Source organism: Microchirus variegatus (assembly GCF_963457635.1).
Source record: "Microchirus variegatus genome assembly, chromosome: 4".
In the NCBI taxonomy this organism is placed as follows: domain Eukaryota; kingdom Metazoa; phylum Chordata; class Actinopteri; order Pleuronectiformes; family Soleidae; genus Microchirus; species Microchirus variegatus.
In genome coordinates this window covers 13,005,638-13,020,512 of record NC_139805.1, presented here as the reverse complement: position 1 = coordinate 13,020,512, position 14,875 = coordinate 13,005,638, and the positions used below count along the sequence as shown (strand labels likewise).

General features: G+C 40.1%; 3 protein-coding genes across 3 annotated transcripts; 2 read left to right on the top strand and 1 right to left on the bottom strand.

Annotated features, from left to right (window-relative positions):
* Positions 1 to 653: 653 nt before the first annotated feature.
* On the bottom strand, positions 654 to 1,704 carry fam43a (family with sequence similarity 43 member A; the record flags this gene model as incomplete). The annotated part of the gene is made up of 1 exon (XM_083888677.1): positions 654 to 1,704. Exon 1 carries the CDS (start codon positions 1,692 to 1,694, stop codon positions 654 to 656), a length of 1,041 nt encoding a protein of 346 aa, XP_083744803.1. The 5' UTR covers positions 1,695 to 1,704.
* Positions 1,705 to 3,011: 1,307 nt separating this feature from the next.
* Positions 3,012 to 8,780, top strand: lsg1 (large 60S subunit nuclear export GTPase 1). The gene is made up of 14 exons (XM_083888497.1): positions 3,012 to 3,211; positions 3,505 to 3,631; positions 4,053 to 4,173; positions 4,264 to 4,350; positions 4,441 to 4,527; positions 4,727 to 4,787; positions 5,402 to 5,578; positions 5,723 to 6,100; positions 6,482 to 6,583; positions 6,677 to 6,829; positions 7,216 to 7,330; positions 7,673 to 7,752; positions 8,063 to 8,230; positions 8,368 to 8,780. Exons 1-14 carry the CDS (start codon positions 3,110 to 3,112, stop codon positions 8,545 to 8,547), a joined length of 1,938 nt encoding a protein of 645 aa, XP_083744623.1. The 5' UTR covers positions 3,012 to 3,109; the 3' UTR covers positions 8,548 to 8,780.
* Positions 8,781 to 11,349: 2,569 nt separating this feature from the next.
* On the top strand, positions 11,350 to 14,875 carry tmem44 (transmembrane protein 44; the record flags this gene model as incomplete). Its single annotated transcript, XM_083887818.1, has 8 exons — positions 11,350 to 11,516; positions 11,607 to 11,730; positions 11,812 to 11,902; positions 12,680 to 12,777; positions 13,350 to 13,436; positions 13,514 to 13,684; positions 14,213 to 14,272; positions 14,735 to 14,875. The coding sequence occupies 8 exons, from the start codon at positions 11,350 to 11,352 to the stop codon at positions 14,873 to 14,875; spliced, it is 939 nt and encodes a 312-aa protein (XP_083743944.1).

Sequence of the window (14,875 nt, the reverse complement as noted above, 5' to 3'; positions counted from 1 at the left end):
ATACACAACAGTGTTTTTTTCTCTTTTGCACAGCAAAGATATGACATTTATGTTTCAGACAACATACCAACAAACAGATAGCCAACATAATACTTGAAGGAATCCCACAACAGTGCAAATTAAGATAAATGAACAGGCTGTTACAAAAAGGGTTGTGTCGGAGAAATTAAGGATGCCTCTATAAAACAAAACAAAACACTTAACCACTTTGGGGAAAACATCTTTCAAAAATGGAATGTTTTGGATCATAGCAAGCAATGTTCAAAAGACAAATGCATTTTTCACAAGAGAAAAAACTTTTAGATCAACAAGCTTGAAGCAAATCCTCTTAAATAAAAGAGATGGAATTGGTGCTGTGCGTCCTAAGGTGCACTGGGATTTTGTCTGGATTTGCACTTGTTTTTTTTTTCTTGTTTTTTCCTGCTGTGGTGACACATATTTAATATCATTCAGTAGCCTGATAGTGTGTCTGTTTTCAATAATAGTCCCACAACAAGAAATGTTCTTTTGTGGATCATCTGAAGCTGCAGATTAGACAAACTCTCCGACACAATGTTGACAACAGAGGAAATGCCTCTTGTGGAGACATCATGGCTCGAAAAAGAAAAAGAAAACAACAACTGTGCGTCACAGACATGCCTAAATTTAATTATTCAGGCAATTTCCTGCACCTTCACCTCTGCAAACCCATTAGTGAGCAGAGGGGGCTCCTGGTTGCTCTCTATGGAGGATTCACTCCCCGTGCTCTCTCCAGAGAGAAGTCTGGTTACTCGAAGATCAGCTTTCAGTGTCTGCACATCATTTCCTATGCTCATCTCTCCCAGATCATTAATTATCTGAGTCAACTCCTGTTTACCATTGGTAACACAGTCATCGTCCGTGTCCAGAATGTCCTCACACTCAAAGTGCATTGCCTTCTCCTCCTCCTCCTCTCCAACTAAGTCCTCTGTGATGGAGCCCAGCTTGGGTGCACTGCGGCTGCGCTCCACGGGGGGTTTGTAGTAACACTGTCCGTTTAGTAGCTTTCTGATGGGGACCAGTGGAATGGTCTGCTCTCCTATAAGCTGCTGTTGTTGGTGTCTGGCATCGTCTCTTCGTTTTAGTCTTTTGAACTCAGCCAGAGCTGTGGCCGAGGTCTGGTACAGAAGGAGGGCCATGGCCTTTGCCTTCTCCGGCTTGGACACCAGCACCGCATGGCAGCGCAGCATCACAGCCTTGTGCTTCATCTCGTGCCTGTAAATCCAAGCAAAAATCTTGGGTAGCCTTGGGTCTGCGACGCAGTAGGTAATCCGGTGCAACAAGTACAAGTGTCCCGGCCTTTTGGCCTTGTCGTCCATGTGCACCATCCTGATGCCCTGATGGCTGATGGTCAGCCTCATCTTGGTGCCATTCTTGCCCATCTCACTTTTGCCCCAGATCTTGCTCACCGCTACATCTGTGCAGCCGTCCCCTTTAGATTGGATGGTGGTGGCATTCCCCAGGTAGAGCACCGTGTATGTGGGGTCCTCACTGGTAATCTTCACCTTTTTCCTCTTTGACTTGAACATGTTGCCCACCCTGTTGAGCGCACTCTCAGGGCAGGACTTGGCGAATGAGGTGAGTGCAGAATAGTTGAGACTCACCGCATATCCTTTCTGCTTGGACTGCTTGTCTTCCTCAATCAGATCAAACTTATTCTTCTTCCAAGGCAGCATTTTATAGCTGGTTGCAGTCTCTGAGAGAGAAAGGAAAAACACTTTTTTTTATTAGGCTACTTCTAAATCCTACAAGTGTTCTCTGCCTGTCACGTCATCTATGAGCTATTCTAGAGAAGTGAACGCAGAACACCGTACTTCACAAGTCCAGCCTCTACAGTGCTCGTGTCCATAGTAGAGGCTCCCGTTTCAAACCATGTGGTAGCAAATAGAGTCTGCTGCGCTGAATGAAGCTCAGCGGTTTATATACACAGGGAGAAACCATTACAGTACCAGCGTAGGGGGGTTAAACCAAATGACTGCAGACCTGTGTAGCAATAGATTTGTGTTGAAAAGGTTTTCTTTATGCGAACTAGTGCAGTACATGTGAAGTCAGATGATTTATTATAATAATAATAATTATTATTATTATTATTATTAATAATAATAATAATAATAATAATAATAATAATAATAATACCTACAAGAGGCACAAACACTGTACATAAAAGTTAAATGGACACTGCACAGTGTCCTTAAAAATACATTGTTTTAAAATTAAGCTTTTATGTCTCATTTATTGGAGTTTATTCTCAGATATAATTAGAAAAAAGTAATTATCTTTCATTGTGTTCCCTAATGTTCTCGTTCTCTAAAATGAAATTAAAGCAACAAGAGGTTACTGTATCACCATAGTAACGCAGCGTAACACAAGTGCAAAATTCTATAATTCTTCACATGATCTTACGTGGAAGAAAAATATGATGATAAATATATATCAGAGCTACTTTTGTCATTTGTTATACGAGTTCAATATGTTGACATACGAGACACCCTGTTGTTGTTTCGGGGGCTGTTTTATGCTGCCACCTATTGGTTTACATAAGATATGGGTTTTGGCCTTTCCTCTGCACGTTTGTGTAATCATGGGTGGTTTTATTTGTAACGCAGCACTACATTGAGCTTTTGTATATTGTTTTATAACTGCACACTATATTTATGAGGTTTGTCTTAATATTTATTTGAAACGCGAACCTGTTGCGCGGGCGGAACGTTGAATCGGCACTATCCTCCATTTTCTTCAGGACACATTTAATAACCGGACAAGAGGACTGTACCATTTAAGCTTTGCCATGAATGCTTACAACAAATGTGATATTATTTTTGAGGTATTATGGCTTTAATACTGAGATAGGATACTGGATATGACACATATTAAAATAAAAACTATTATATCTACATATAATTTATACATATCGAGTAGTTGGCGTACATTCGACAGGATTTGTGTCTTCCTCGATTGGTTTGATCCACCTCCGGTTCTTACGACAACAACGTAGTGCACCGCACATGGAGAGCAGTAGTTCATGATATATACACAGTTTTGTTGCCTTCGGCTTTTTAAAACATCATTCTGAACTCCAGGCGTTATTATAATGGGTAAGAAAAAGACTGGCGGAGGAGGCGTCGGACTTGGCAGATCCCTGATAAAGGAGAGACTCCAGGCAGGCCGAGGAAAGAAGAGGGGCGACTCATGGGTATGACGCGCAACATTTACTGTGCTTTCCATTTAACATGTTTGAAGCTGACAACAAATGATCGTTGTCTCACTCTTCGTAATATACTTTTGATTCGCTAAAGGTCTGCACTAACAACAACTCCTTCACTCCTGTGAGAGTTTTTTCTCATCGAGAAAGTGAAGCTAATATATGAATATGTGCTCTAACAAATGTTTTTGCCCTAAATCCGTCATGAAATTAAATAATGATTAACAATAAATAAACAAATGATCATCATAACAAATGGTTTGACCTGTATTTCCACCTTCCAGCTCCACACCAGCGAGCTGAATGACGGCTATGACTGGGGACGTCTGAACCTGCAGTCAGTGACAGAACAGAGTTCCATGGATGACTTTCTGGCAACTGCCGAAATGGCAGGAACAGAATTTGTTGCAGGTGTGTTGTGTGTGTGTGTGCAAAGATTGTACAACCAGTGCACTATTGCACATAGTAAAGCTACTAGTTTGAGTAAATAGCTGTCATCTGTCACACATTTGCTCCAAGAACTCTTTCCCCGCCAACATCGCCTCTCTCCCTCATTTTCTCATTTCACCCCATCCAGCTGATGCAAATGTCCGGATATCTCTCAGTCTGGCTCTGCCAGAGATATCTGCCTGTTAAAGTGTTTTTTTCCCTCAACACTAATGCCAAATGCGCTGATTTGGAGGTTTCCATATAAAATTGATTTGATTCCATCCTATTGTTGTACATTGTTGGCTCTCACACCAATTGTGGTCACGTTCACATAGTGTTACTGTGTTACCCACCACATCATAATCCTTTGGTTCTACTTTTGCTTCTGACTGTTTCTTTGTAGAAAAACTCAACATCAAGTTTGTGCCAGCGGAATCTAGAGCAGACCTGTTAACAGCTGAGGAGAAAACCAGATTAAAGAAGCTGCATGAGGACAACAAGCATTTCCTTAGGATTCCACGACGGTAAGCACATGACATATTGGTAATTTTAAAGCATTTAAATATATTTGTATTTTGTATTTTGTGTTAAGTGTCTTGTATCATTGTTTTCAGCCCACACTGGGATGAAAGTACCAGTTCTGATGCTCTTCAGCAGGCAGAGAGAGACAGCTTCTTGGAGTGGCGACGAGAGCTTGCACAGTGTGTATAATTTTTTGAAGAGTGTTTTTAGCTGTTATGCGTCTTTACAATGTAAAAGATATCATACTTGAACAAGTGTTGTTTTCAAAGGCTGGAAGAAGAACAGAAGCTAATTCTCACCCCATTTGAGAGGAATCTGGAGTTCTGGAGACAGCTGTGGAGAGTGATTGAGAGGAGGTAAAAAAACAAAAAACTGTAGAGCTGCATTTCACCCTATTTTTGAAAGAGCTTTGCAGGCGTGAATCATTTCTTAATTGAAGTAATGCTAAAGCCAGACTGTAACTGTAGTAGTTAATTTAAGTTAAGTTAAAGTCTTCATCCCTGCAGAACTTTTGGTCTTTTGATGTGGCAATTCCATTGTTTTATTTTCTTTTAGCGATGTTGTCGTTCAGATTGTTGATGCCAGAAATCCTTTGCTGTTCCGATGCCCTGACCTGGTAAGAAACATGTTTTTAATTTAATGGCTGTAACATTTCAGTACACTAACACTGATTTTGTTAATGGATTTGTTTCTTTTTAATCTAGTAGTTGTTTATTCCATAACATATTCATAAATGCTGAAAAATGTTGAGTGGTGTTTTCCACATCTCAAAGCACTGATGTTCTCAAATGTATTATTTAACCAAAATTATTCAGTTTTAATGATTCCTTTGTTATATGAAGAAAAGTAACCAGAAAATATTAATATGACATGAAAACAATGAAACCAGTTAATTGACTATCAAAATATAGTTCAGTAATTGATTAATCCAATTGCTTAACCTCAATATGAACTAACTTTTAGTGGAAATGCATTTTTCTTTTTTTCTGTATATTGTTGTCAAATCTACATTCTTGCATAATTCCTTAAGTCCTAAACGCCCATGTCCCTCTTACACAGCAGACACTGTGACAATTCACAGTAGGAAAAGCATGGGTATAGTTAATTTACCGTAATAAAGTTAATGATGGCTGAGTTGCATTTACCTGTTTCAAAGGCCTGTAAATAGCAGAAATGCAAATGAACATCTCACTTGTATTCTATAGATGAATTTGTTTCTTGTCCTTGCAGGAGTTGTATGTGAAAGAGATATCGGAGAATAAGGTGAACATGGTGTTGGTGAACAAGGCTGACCTGTTAACGAGGGAGCAGAGAAAATTGTGGGCCAAATACTTTGAGAAAGAGGGGCTGAGGGCGGTTTTCTGGTCTGCTCTGGCTGAGGCCAACAGACTAGATGCAGAGGAAAAGGTGAGGACATGGAGGGTTGATGAGCTTGTTCACTTGTCATTCCTTAAGGTTTTGTTGTGTAATATAAAACAGTTTTTTAATGAATCGTGTATAGACATATTGCTGATTCTAATCCAGAATTAAAGTGAACTACTCTGATCACAGGGCATGGAGGTGGAAGATCCGGAGGGTGGAGAGAGTGACACAGAAGAGGAAGTAAAGCCAGACAATGACAACCCGAGCCACACCGGGGTAGATAGAGAAGAGGAAGTGAGGGCAGACGAGGAGGATGAAGAGGATGAAGAGGAGGAGGGAGAACAGAGTGCTACGGATGATGAGCAGCAGGAAAAGATCATCGTAGATGAGGAAGAGTGGTACACCTGCTCAGAAGATGAGAATGAAGAGGAACGGACTGTTGGTTCATCCAGTGAATCCCGATTCCACAACTCCAGTCGTCTGCTGCATAAGGATGAGCTGCTGGACGTGTTTAAAGCCGTTCACAACAGACCGAGGTGTAAAGAAGGAGAACTGACAGTTGGACTGGTGGGTAAACGATCATAGTTCGGAAAATATTGTCCTACTAGACAATAATTTCTACAAAACCATTTACATTTTCCTGAAAAGTATTTTATTAAACATGTATATGCTGAGGATAGCAGTTGCAGAACTTTCCAAAGATTATGTCACCATTAAAACATAATGTTTGAAACGTTGCACCATTTCAAATATAATACTACAAAGACAGATAGGGAGATCATACTGTGCATCCAATGTCTTAGGCACTGTAATTCTAAAAAAGAAAGTGAACATCTCACTCTTGTCACCCCTGTCCATTTTCTTTGCTGCTTTTTACCATATATTGTTATGATTCACCAGAAAAGGATGATGTAAATAATGTTAGTTCATTGTGTATGATTTAAATAGGTTGGTTATCCTAATGTGGGAAAGAGTTCCACCATCAACACTATTCTAAGGGACAAAAAGGTGTCTGTTTCTGCCACACCTGGACACACAAAGCACTTTCAGGTACAGAACTCTAAAGAGTTTCATATTTATTTACATCCTGTGTCAACAGAAAGATGTGATTGCCTTTTAACTATTTTTGACACTTCATTGCAGACCCTGTACGTGGAGCCAGGCCTGTGCCTTTGTGACTGTCCTGGTCTGGTCATGCCCTCCTTTGTCTCTACCAAAGCTGAGATGATCTGCTGTGGGATTCTGCCCATTGATCAGATGAGAGACCACGTTCCTGCAGCCTCTCTTATATCCTTTATATGTTGTAGGCACAGCTGCTGCACAATAGAAAAAAAACAGCTTTTATTTTAAGGAAGTCAATCCCGATTACTTTCATACGATTTCAGTTAAAGCTGTAATGGTTATTGTCAAATGAGTTCACACAGTGCTAATTAAAGCCACAGCTCCACACAACTCTGTCTATATTAATCAATTATTTTTAATTAATTGCTATTTTTCAGCTTCTTAAATGAGAATATTTTCTTGATTTATTTGCTCCATATAACAAAGAAACAATTAAAACTGATTGATTTTGGTTTGTGGATAGGAACAAGACATTTGAGAACATCAGATTTTTCTCAGGTTTGCAGTAACCCCACTAATGAATAAAATAAAGTCCTTAACAGACGTGATACGTGTGTCAGACCATCCCTCGTCATGTGTTAGAAGGCACCTATGGCATAAACATAATCCGACCGCGAGAAGATGAAGATCCCGACAGACACCCCTCTTCTGAAGAGATGCTGAGGGCTTATGGATGTGAGACTACCAGATTAATTGCCAACAGTCTAACAGTTGTCAGCATATAACTGAGGCTACAGGTGGCTTGTGACGATGATTATGAGAACATGTCATCTTTAATCAAAACTACTGCAATAGCAGTGAACCAAAGGCTCGGTAATGCCTTTGCATTGCACAAGCACAGTAAAAGGTAGCACATACTGATTTGAATGTTCTACCTTTTATTATGATTATTTAACTGTTGATGAAGTATTCCTGTGAGGAAGAATATTCTTTATTTTATTTTCAGATCCTGTAGTTGAATGTTGTGAAAGCACCAAGCGTAGAATGTATTAAAAGTTTTTTGGGTTTTTTTTTCAGACATGAGAGGTTTTATGACGGCACATGGACAGCCTGATCAGCCCAGATCAGCCCGGTACATTCTGAAGGATTATGTTAATGTAAGTACCAGACTCAGGTCAGATTGAGCAAGTTCGAGTTGCATGTAAATTTTATTGGTGGATTACCAATTTAGGAGAAGGCGGATGCTCTAGATGATTGTGGGATAAGATACTTTTCACTTTCTGTAAATGTATGTTCTACTGTATATCATTACATCAGTAACAGTAAAATTTAATTGCCTTTTATGCCGATCTACTGTGTTTCAGGTTTATGTTTAAAATACAATGGGGGCTGTAGACCTATAGCTACATGTTTAGACTACTAGTTCCACTAATCTTATGTTAACCAAACAGTGTTTCCTCCTTTCAGGGAAAACTTCTCTACTGTCATCCTCCTCCTCATATTAATGCTGAGGACTTCCAGCCACAGCACAACAAATTCCTAAAAAGAGATTCAGACTGTGACCATTCTTCTACCAACAAACATCAGAAAATACAGAGAATTGAAAATCCGGTTGACTCAAACTTCTTCCATCAGGTACAGTACATCTGCCGTCTTCTTAAGAATAAGAAAAATGCATGAGTATTATATTGTATTGTCACTAATTTAACATTAATGTGGCAGCAGGAGAGAGGCCTGTTTATCTAAAGCATGTATTTCATCCCTGTCTTTAGGAGAATGTGCGTGCACTCTCCAGGGGGGTTCAGTCTGTCATGGGTTACAAACCAGGCAGTGGACCCGTCGCCCCAGGTAACGCTGGATCAGAGGTTGTGTCTGGTAAACCCTGGAAAAAACATGGCAACAGGAACAAGAAGGAGAAAGTACGCAGGCTTAACAAACATATGGATGCCTGACAGTGATCTAAGAAATCAAAGATTGCTGATCATTTTCAGCTGAATTTTTTAAATATATAAAAAAGAAGAATAACAATCTACAGTTCACATGTAATTCCAAGGGAATTAAAGCTGTTATAGCTCATGAAGTCCATTGTTGACCATGTCGGTGAAATACATCTTTTGATCTTTTACATAATTTTTGTCATCACTTGAATATCGGATCTATTTACCTAGATCTATATCATGTCTCAATAATTGTCTTATTGTATATTGGATACTGTTTTTCACCACTTACTATTTTGACAAATGTAATGCAAATGGATAATAGAATAAACTGTGTAACACAACTGCTTAATATGTTAGTGCTGCTCCTTTATCTTAACCTCTTATTCACGGTTGCCCCCGCTACCGGGGGCAGCGTCAGACGCTAATATAATAATAAGCTAATATAAACCATTCGTATGTTCACCAAACACAGTTAAAACACAGATGGATCAAACCAGCAGGAGCGGAAAAAATGCTACAGCGCACACATTGAAAAGCGCCACCGGAGCGTAATCGTGATTATGTAAACAAAAAAAACATCTGTCGACTAGACAGTGGAGAATCCACAGATTCCAGCAGTACCATTTGTATCACTCTACGACCAAGATTCACGGATCCAGCCCCACAATAAGAGAAAAACAACTGACAAGAAATACAAGCAGAAATGTTGTCTTACCTCTGCTGTTTATCAAAACAAGTTATTTCCACCGGAAAACAAAACCACTTATAATGAAGAGCTACATTTTCCAGCATGCTTTGGGGACTAATCCTGGTCTGATTGGTCATTACAGAGCGACATCAGATCGTTCTAATTAGAGAAGGGCGAATGTCCGCACAAATGCGTCCTATGCAATTCTGTCCTTTTGCATCGCTAATGAAGTGATTCACGTGCATTTGAGACCGGGGTCTGATTATACCGGTTTAGAGGTTTATAACTAGCTGTCAATCACCCACATTGACCAAGGTAAGTCAGAGCTATGGTGCTGCGTAACTGAAGACGCTGCAGAGTCACAGAGTTATTACGCACCGCACAGGGAGCATCGATTTACAGCCAGATATCATACTTTTTTTCTTCTTTTTTAGACCAATAGTGACATGTAAATTAAATTAAATGGGTTTTAATAATTTGGTACCCAAGAAATCTCAAATGGCACAGATAGTGCCAAACTGTGCCAAAAGTGAGGACGCCCAGACATCTCTTTAATAAAACCTCTGTAATTTAACTCTGCTTCATTTCAGCAGCATCAGACTTTGCACAGCTCATGTCCATATGTTGTTACATGACCTCTATGTGTTTTTAAGCTCCTCCTGCATATTTTAAAGGTGATATTTGCTTTAAAATGCAATATTTCTTTAGACAAGAGAAAGAAATCTTTCATTTATGCTGTGTTCCAAGTGCATTTACACTGACACAGTGGCATCTACAGTGAAGCTTACACCTCTGGTGGAATCTCACAAGTGTTGTCTTTATTTTGATACCAAGATAATCCACATAGAGCTTTTAACTGCAGAGATTTACTCTATTTAGTTTGGGCATGTCATTTTTCGAGCAGGGACTCCAAAAAGAGGGTCATGGGTGTTTTTATTTGAAGCACATCAGCTGGAGCTACAGCAGTAGAAATTATCTCTTTTGTATATGTATCTTCATCGGCACTGCTTAAGTTGCTGTATCAAACAAGTGAGTTCAATTCTGATTGGGAAGAGACTACGCTTGTGTTTATGGAACGTTTCGTTTACAAGTTATTTTACCCCAAAAGTCTGAATGTGTTGATATCTCTCCAACTTTACCAAAGTGGTTGTTGCTTGGTTCTGTAAATAGTTCGCTAATGATGGTAATTCATTCTCAATGGCTCGTACTAAAAAATGCCATCACTCAACCAGAGATAAACAAACAACAATGTCAACAACCGCAGCTAACAGTTGAGCGGGCGAGCTGGTAGCTAACAACATTCCTGAACAGGAATCAGCGGCACTAGTAAGGCAGAAGTAGTAGAATGTAGAAATAAATTATCTATTATTGTATTTATACTTTTATTCATTTAAGCATTTATTTAAGATTTTATTTATGTATCCCTGTATTCATTTATTTATGTATTTATTTATTTACATACCAGTGAGAACCCATTCGAAAATTGATTGAATTTAACATTTTAAAGATTTTGCAGTATGCGCTTTGGCCACGTGGTGGCACTGTTGCACTGCTGGCCACACTGGTCATATTAAACCATGTGTTAAACCCATCAAAACTCATAATGTGTACGTTGTAAGAATGTAAGCAATGTTCTATGTGTTCAATATAATATGAATGTTTAGTGTAGTTTATAATATGCACGTGTAGCAGTTAACTAATCAAATTGATCTAGAGCGGGGAATAAGTGGTTTGAGGAGATTGGGATTCGAACACCGTCAGAGGGTAGCGACGGGAGAGGACTGATGCAGTTCACAGTTTGGCCACAGACGGTGTGTAACGGCGCTGTTCTTTAAAAGTGCAGAGATTTTGTCATGTGTAATGTAACGCCTGTTTCTTTTTTATACACACGGTGAAATTACCAGAGACAACAAAGAAACAAGTAAACAACAACACCAACAAAATTAAGTAATTAAAATAAGGTAATGATGAAGATGAATGATTGATTGAATGGATTTCTTAATGAATGAATGGTGTGGAGGACGCCAGGTGAGTCCATCCCTCAAATTAGCAAAAGCGTCTTTTGTGAGTCAGGCTCCAGTCGCCTGTTGAGTCGGTGCATTGTTTTTTTTTTTAATAAATAGACGATGGAAGCTCAAACCGGACGAGGTTTTGACTCTTTATTCCCGGACCTCTTCGCTTTTTGCGTGGATTCTGTCACCACGTGTGTCTCCTGTGACGCAGCAGACAAACGCTGTGTCCTCCTCGGCCTCAGCTCTTTGTCGGCGCTCTTTCTCCTTCTGTCAGGCCTTGTGTAAGTAGTTTTTCCTCACTGTAGCGTTTGCTTTTGCTCTGGTGTTTCACCAAAACTCTTGTGCGCTAAACAGTGTTGGCATTGTTTAAGCCTTTTGTATCAGAGGTGCAGGTGTGGAGGTAATCCAGAAGAAACCGTCGTTTTCTTCTACTGCTTCCTTGGTAACCTGTGCAACACAATCGGAGCCATTTTGTCAGGACAACTTTATATTCAGGTGACTTATTCAATGCTCTCATCACGGTATGATCCACCTGTCCTTGGCCCTGATCACTTATCTCTGTTGCGCCCTCTGCAGGTTTTAATTGGTGCTTTCGCTGCTGCTGTGGATGTTGTCAATGTCATGTCTTCCTGCTTCCCACTGCTTATGCACTGGAACTCAAAGACAGGTACGTTTAGCACTTTATCACAGTAAATCAAACATTTTCATTCCCAGAACTTCACTTTGTCATTGGCTTTCTTTGTATGGACCCCAATAATCTGACTTGGGGCCCAAACTGTAAAAGTTCTGTCCCCTTTAGTTTTCAGCTGAGCAGTTAGCACGTGAGTTACATTATTAAAAGGCTTGATATACAAATATTGAATAATCAAAAAGATCCCAAAATCTATTGTAATGTTGAACCTTAAAGCAGACCTAGACTGGAAGTTCCAATTAACGCTGTTTTTTAGTGTGTATCTGTATCTACTCATGAGATAATGAGTAGCAGTTCATCCACCGTTCCAGAGGGGGGAGCTGCGCTTCTGAGAGCTGGTGTGCTGATTATGTCACTTCCGGGTATTGGCCAATCACAAGACAGTTGGGAAGGCGCTATGCTGGCTGGCCAATCACAACACACTCTGTCTTCTGGGTGTGAGATTTATGTCAGAAATCTGTCTTTTCTGACGCTGTACTCAGCCGCGATTTCAATCGGCTCGTTTACAGCAACTAGGATGTTTTGTACCTCCATAACTAACATATATGTGCAACAGGACCACTCTATGTGAGCTTTAAAGATGACCTAGGCTATAAGTAGAAGAAGCAGCAAACCACAGTGGGTTCCACTCCTGACACTTTCTGAAGTGCACCTTACATTGTGTCCAGTGAGTGTATCGGCAAAACCGTAAGGAGACTTGTCAGAGAACTGTTAACAACTGTTTCCAACTTCCCTCTGCATGTTCTTCCACAGAAAGAAGGCTGAGGATGGTGAGGAGGCGGAAGAGGAGACAGCATTTCCTTGCAGTGTGTGTATTGATGATGGCTACAGGAGGTTTTCTGAAATCTATGGTCAACCCAAAAAAACGGTTTCTCAGTGGAAGGAGACTTCTGCATGTCACTCTTCCAGTAAGCACACACCAGCTCTGCAGTGGACACACTTTCAACAGTGTGGCTGAAGAGCTATGAATATGTACGTTTTTTTTATGTTGTTAAAGGAATATTTTGCTGATTTGCAATTAACTTTGCATTGCTAGAATAGTGTTAGTATTTTTGTAAAATATCTTCATTCTTTTTTGTGTTACATGTCCACCAGTGACACTTGGTCACTTGGTCCAAGGCTTGAAAATGCAACGCTAATTCTGCACTTTTTAGACCTACCAGTAGGGGAACGGGACCTCATTCCCAGAATGTGAAAAAGTGTCCACCATCCAACAGGACCAATTGTCACTGGTGAGCACGTAACAAAGAAAATGACGATATTTCTCAACTGAGGGGAAACTGAGTTTGGGAAGCACAATTTTTCAAATATTATATTCTACTAATACAAAGCTAAATGGAAATCAGTGGCATATTCCTTTAAGTTTAGTCAAGTTAGATCCGATACTAAAACAATTTTACCATCTTGAACATCATTCTCAAAGGACAACACAGAACTCCTGGGTTACATTCTTGGATGGATCTCTTTTGTCATCGTCTGCACTGCCAGGTTCCCTGCTGTCTGCAGAGTCGTAAGTGACAAATGCTGACAAGCTGCTTAGCCAAATTGATCCCAGTGGTAAATGACAGTAACTATTTTCCCCTTTAGTACAGAGGACAGATGTTGCCACAGGCCTGCTTGATCTCAGGACTGCTCTGCTCAGTGGCTGGTTCCCTCTATGCTGCTGCTGTCCTCCTCTACAACACTCAGATTGGATTTCTCCTGAAAGTCATGCCTTGGCTCTTGTCAGCAATATGCTGTGTCACTCTGGATCTTCTTGTATCCTTGTTTAGCAAATATGTCTGATTTCAGCTCCCTAAAAAACAAAAAAACGCCTCCACCAAATTTGGCTGTGAGGCGATGCAGTGATGGGTGCTGTGGTTGCTAAAATCTCTAGGAAATGTAGTGAAGATGCAAATACCAGGTGTGATGTGTTGACCTTACACCGCACATTATCAGACTGTAGTCCTCCACTGTTGCAAGAGAGGCACAAGGCAGCAACTTGTGAGCCTTTATCTTTCTGACACGGAGAGTATTTTAGGCAGCTCAGGTGTCCACACTGAAGAGAATGCTCTCATGATGAACTACAGAAAACATAAAGTAAATTCATCAGCAGCAACAAATGTAAGTCTCCTTTATACTTAATGCTGGTTATTGGCTCTATTGAGCCTGGGGAATTATAAAGGAATGTTTTATTTCACCAGTTACCTTGCTTTTATTTCGTAATCTGTGTCAGACCTCAAGTATTAACATATTGGTTTGTCAGCTCAGTTTAATTATGTTATGTTTTCAACTTCTTCTTCACAGAAAACAAAAGTCCAGAAGATGACTGAAATGGGCTGCTACATGGATGTCAGTCTTCAACCTGTAAGAAAAGGCTGTTCAGTACTAATTTGCTCTTTCCATGTGAAAATGTTGGTGCATTTGTTTCTCCTCTTGAGGCAGGGGATGCTCTTGTCATGTACAGAAAGCCATAAAACAACACACAGTTAAAATAATATAGCTTTATTATCCAATAACTGACCAAAAATTGGAGTTCAGATAGAAATGAGCTTTCTCTCTGAAGGTTTTTCTTTGATTATACTGTAAGCCTCCACTTCAAAATGTTAAACACATGCTCTGGCTGGAATTCCCATTTGATTAGGTAGATTATTTCTTTATTAAATCTCTGCGATGGACTGGTGAACTGTCCAGGGTGTACCCTGCCTATTGCCCTATGCCAGCGCGACCCTCTGGTGGAGGATAAGGCGGTAGATAATGGATGGATGGAACTTCTAAATCTCACACATTGGACTTTTTCAAGTAGAAAACTGTGTGCTCTGATTACAGATTTGCCTACAGGAGGAGGCAGAGGACAGGCCTCTCGACGGGACGGTGCGAATGATCAGAACTGACGGTTTCTGCTTTTCAGATGAGTCCTGTTCAACAATCAGTTCGGATCTAGAGGTGGGTAGGAAGAATCAGGTCTAA

What these genes read in the sequence shown, in the direction of transcription:
- lsg1 (XM_083888497.1), top strand. Translation starts at nt 3,110, where the DNA reads ATGGGTAAGAAAAAGACTGGCGGAGGAGGCGTCGGACTTGGCAGATCC. An exon ending in GACACACAAAGCACTTTCAG is followed by an intron (nt 6,584 to 6,676) that starts GTACAGAACTCT and finishes ACTTCATTGCAG; the next exon opens with ACCCTGTACGTGGAGCCAGG. An exon ending in ACTCAAACTTCTTCCATCAG is followed by an intron (nt 8,231 to 8,367) that starts GTACAGTACATC and finishes CCCTGTCTTTAG; the next exon opens with GAGAATGTGCGTGCACTCTC.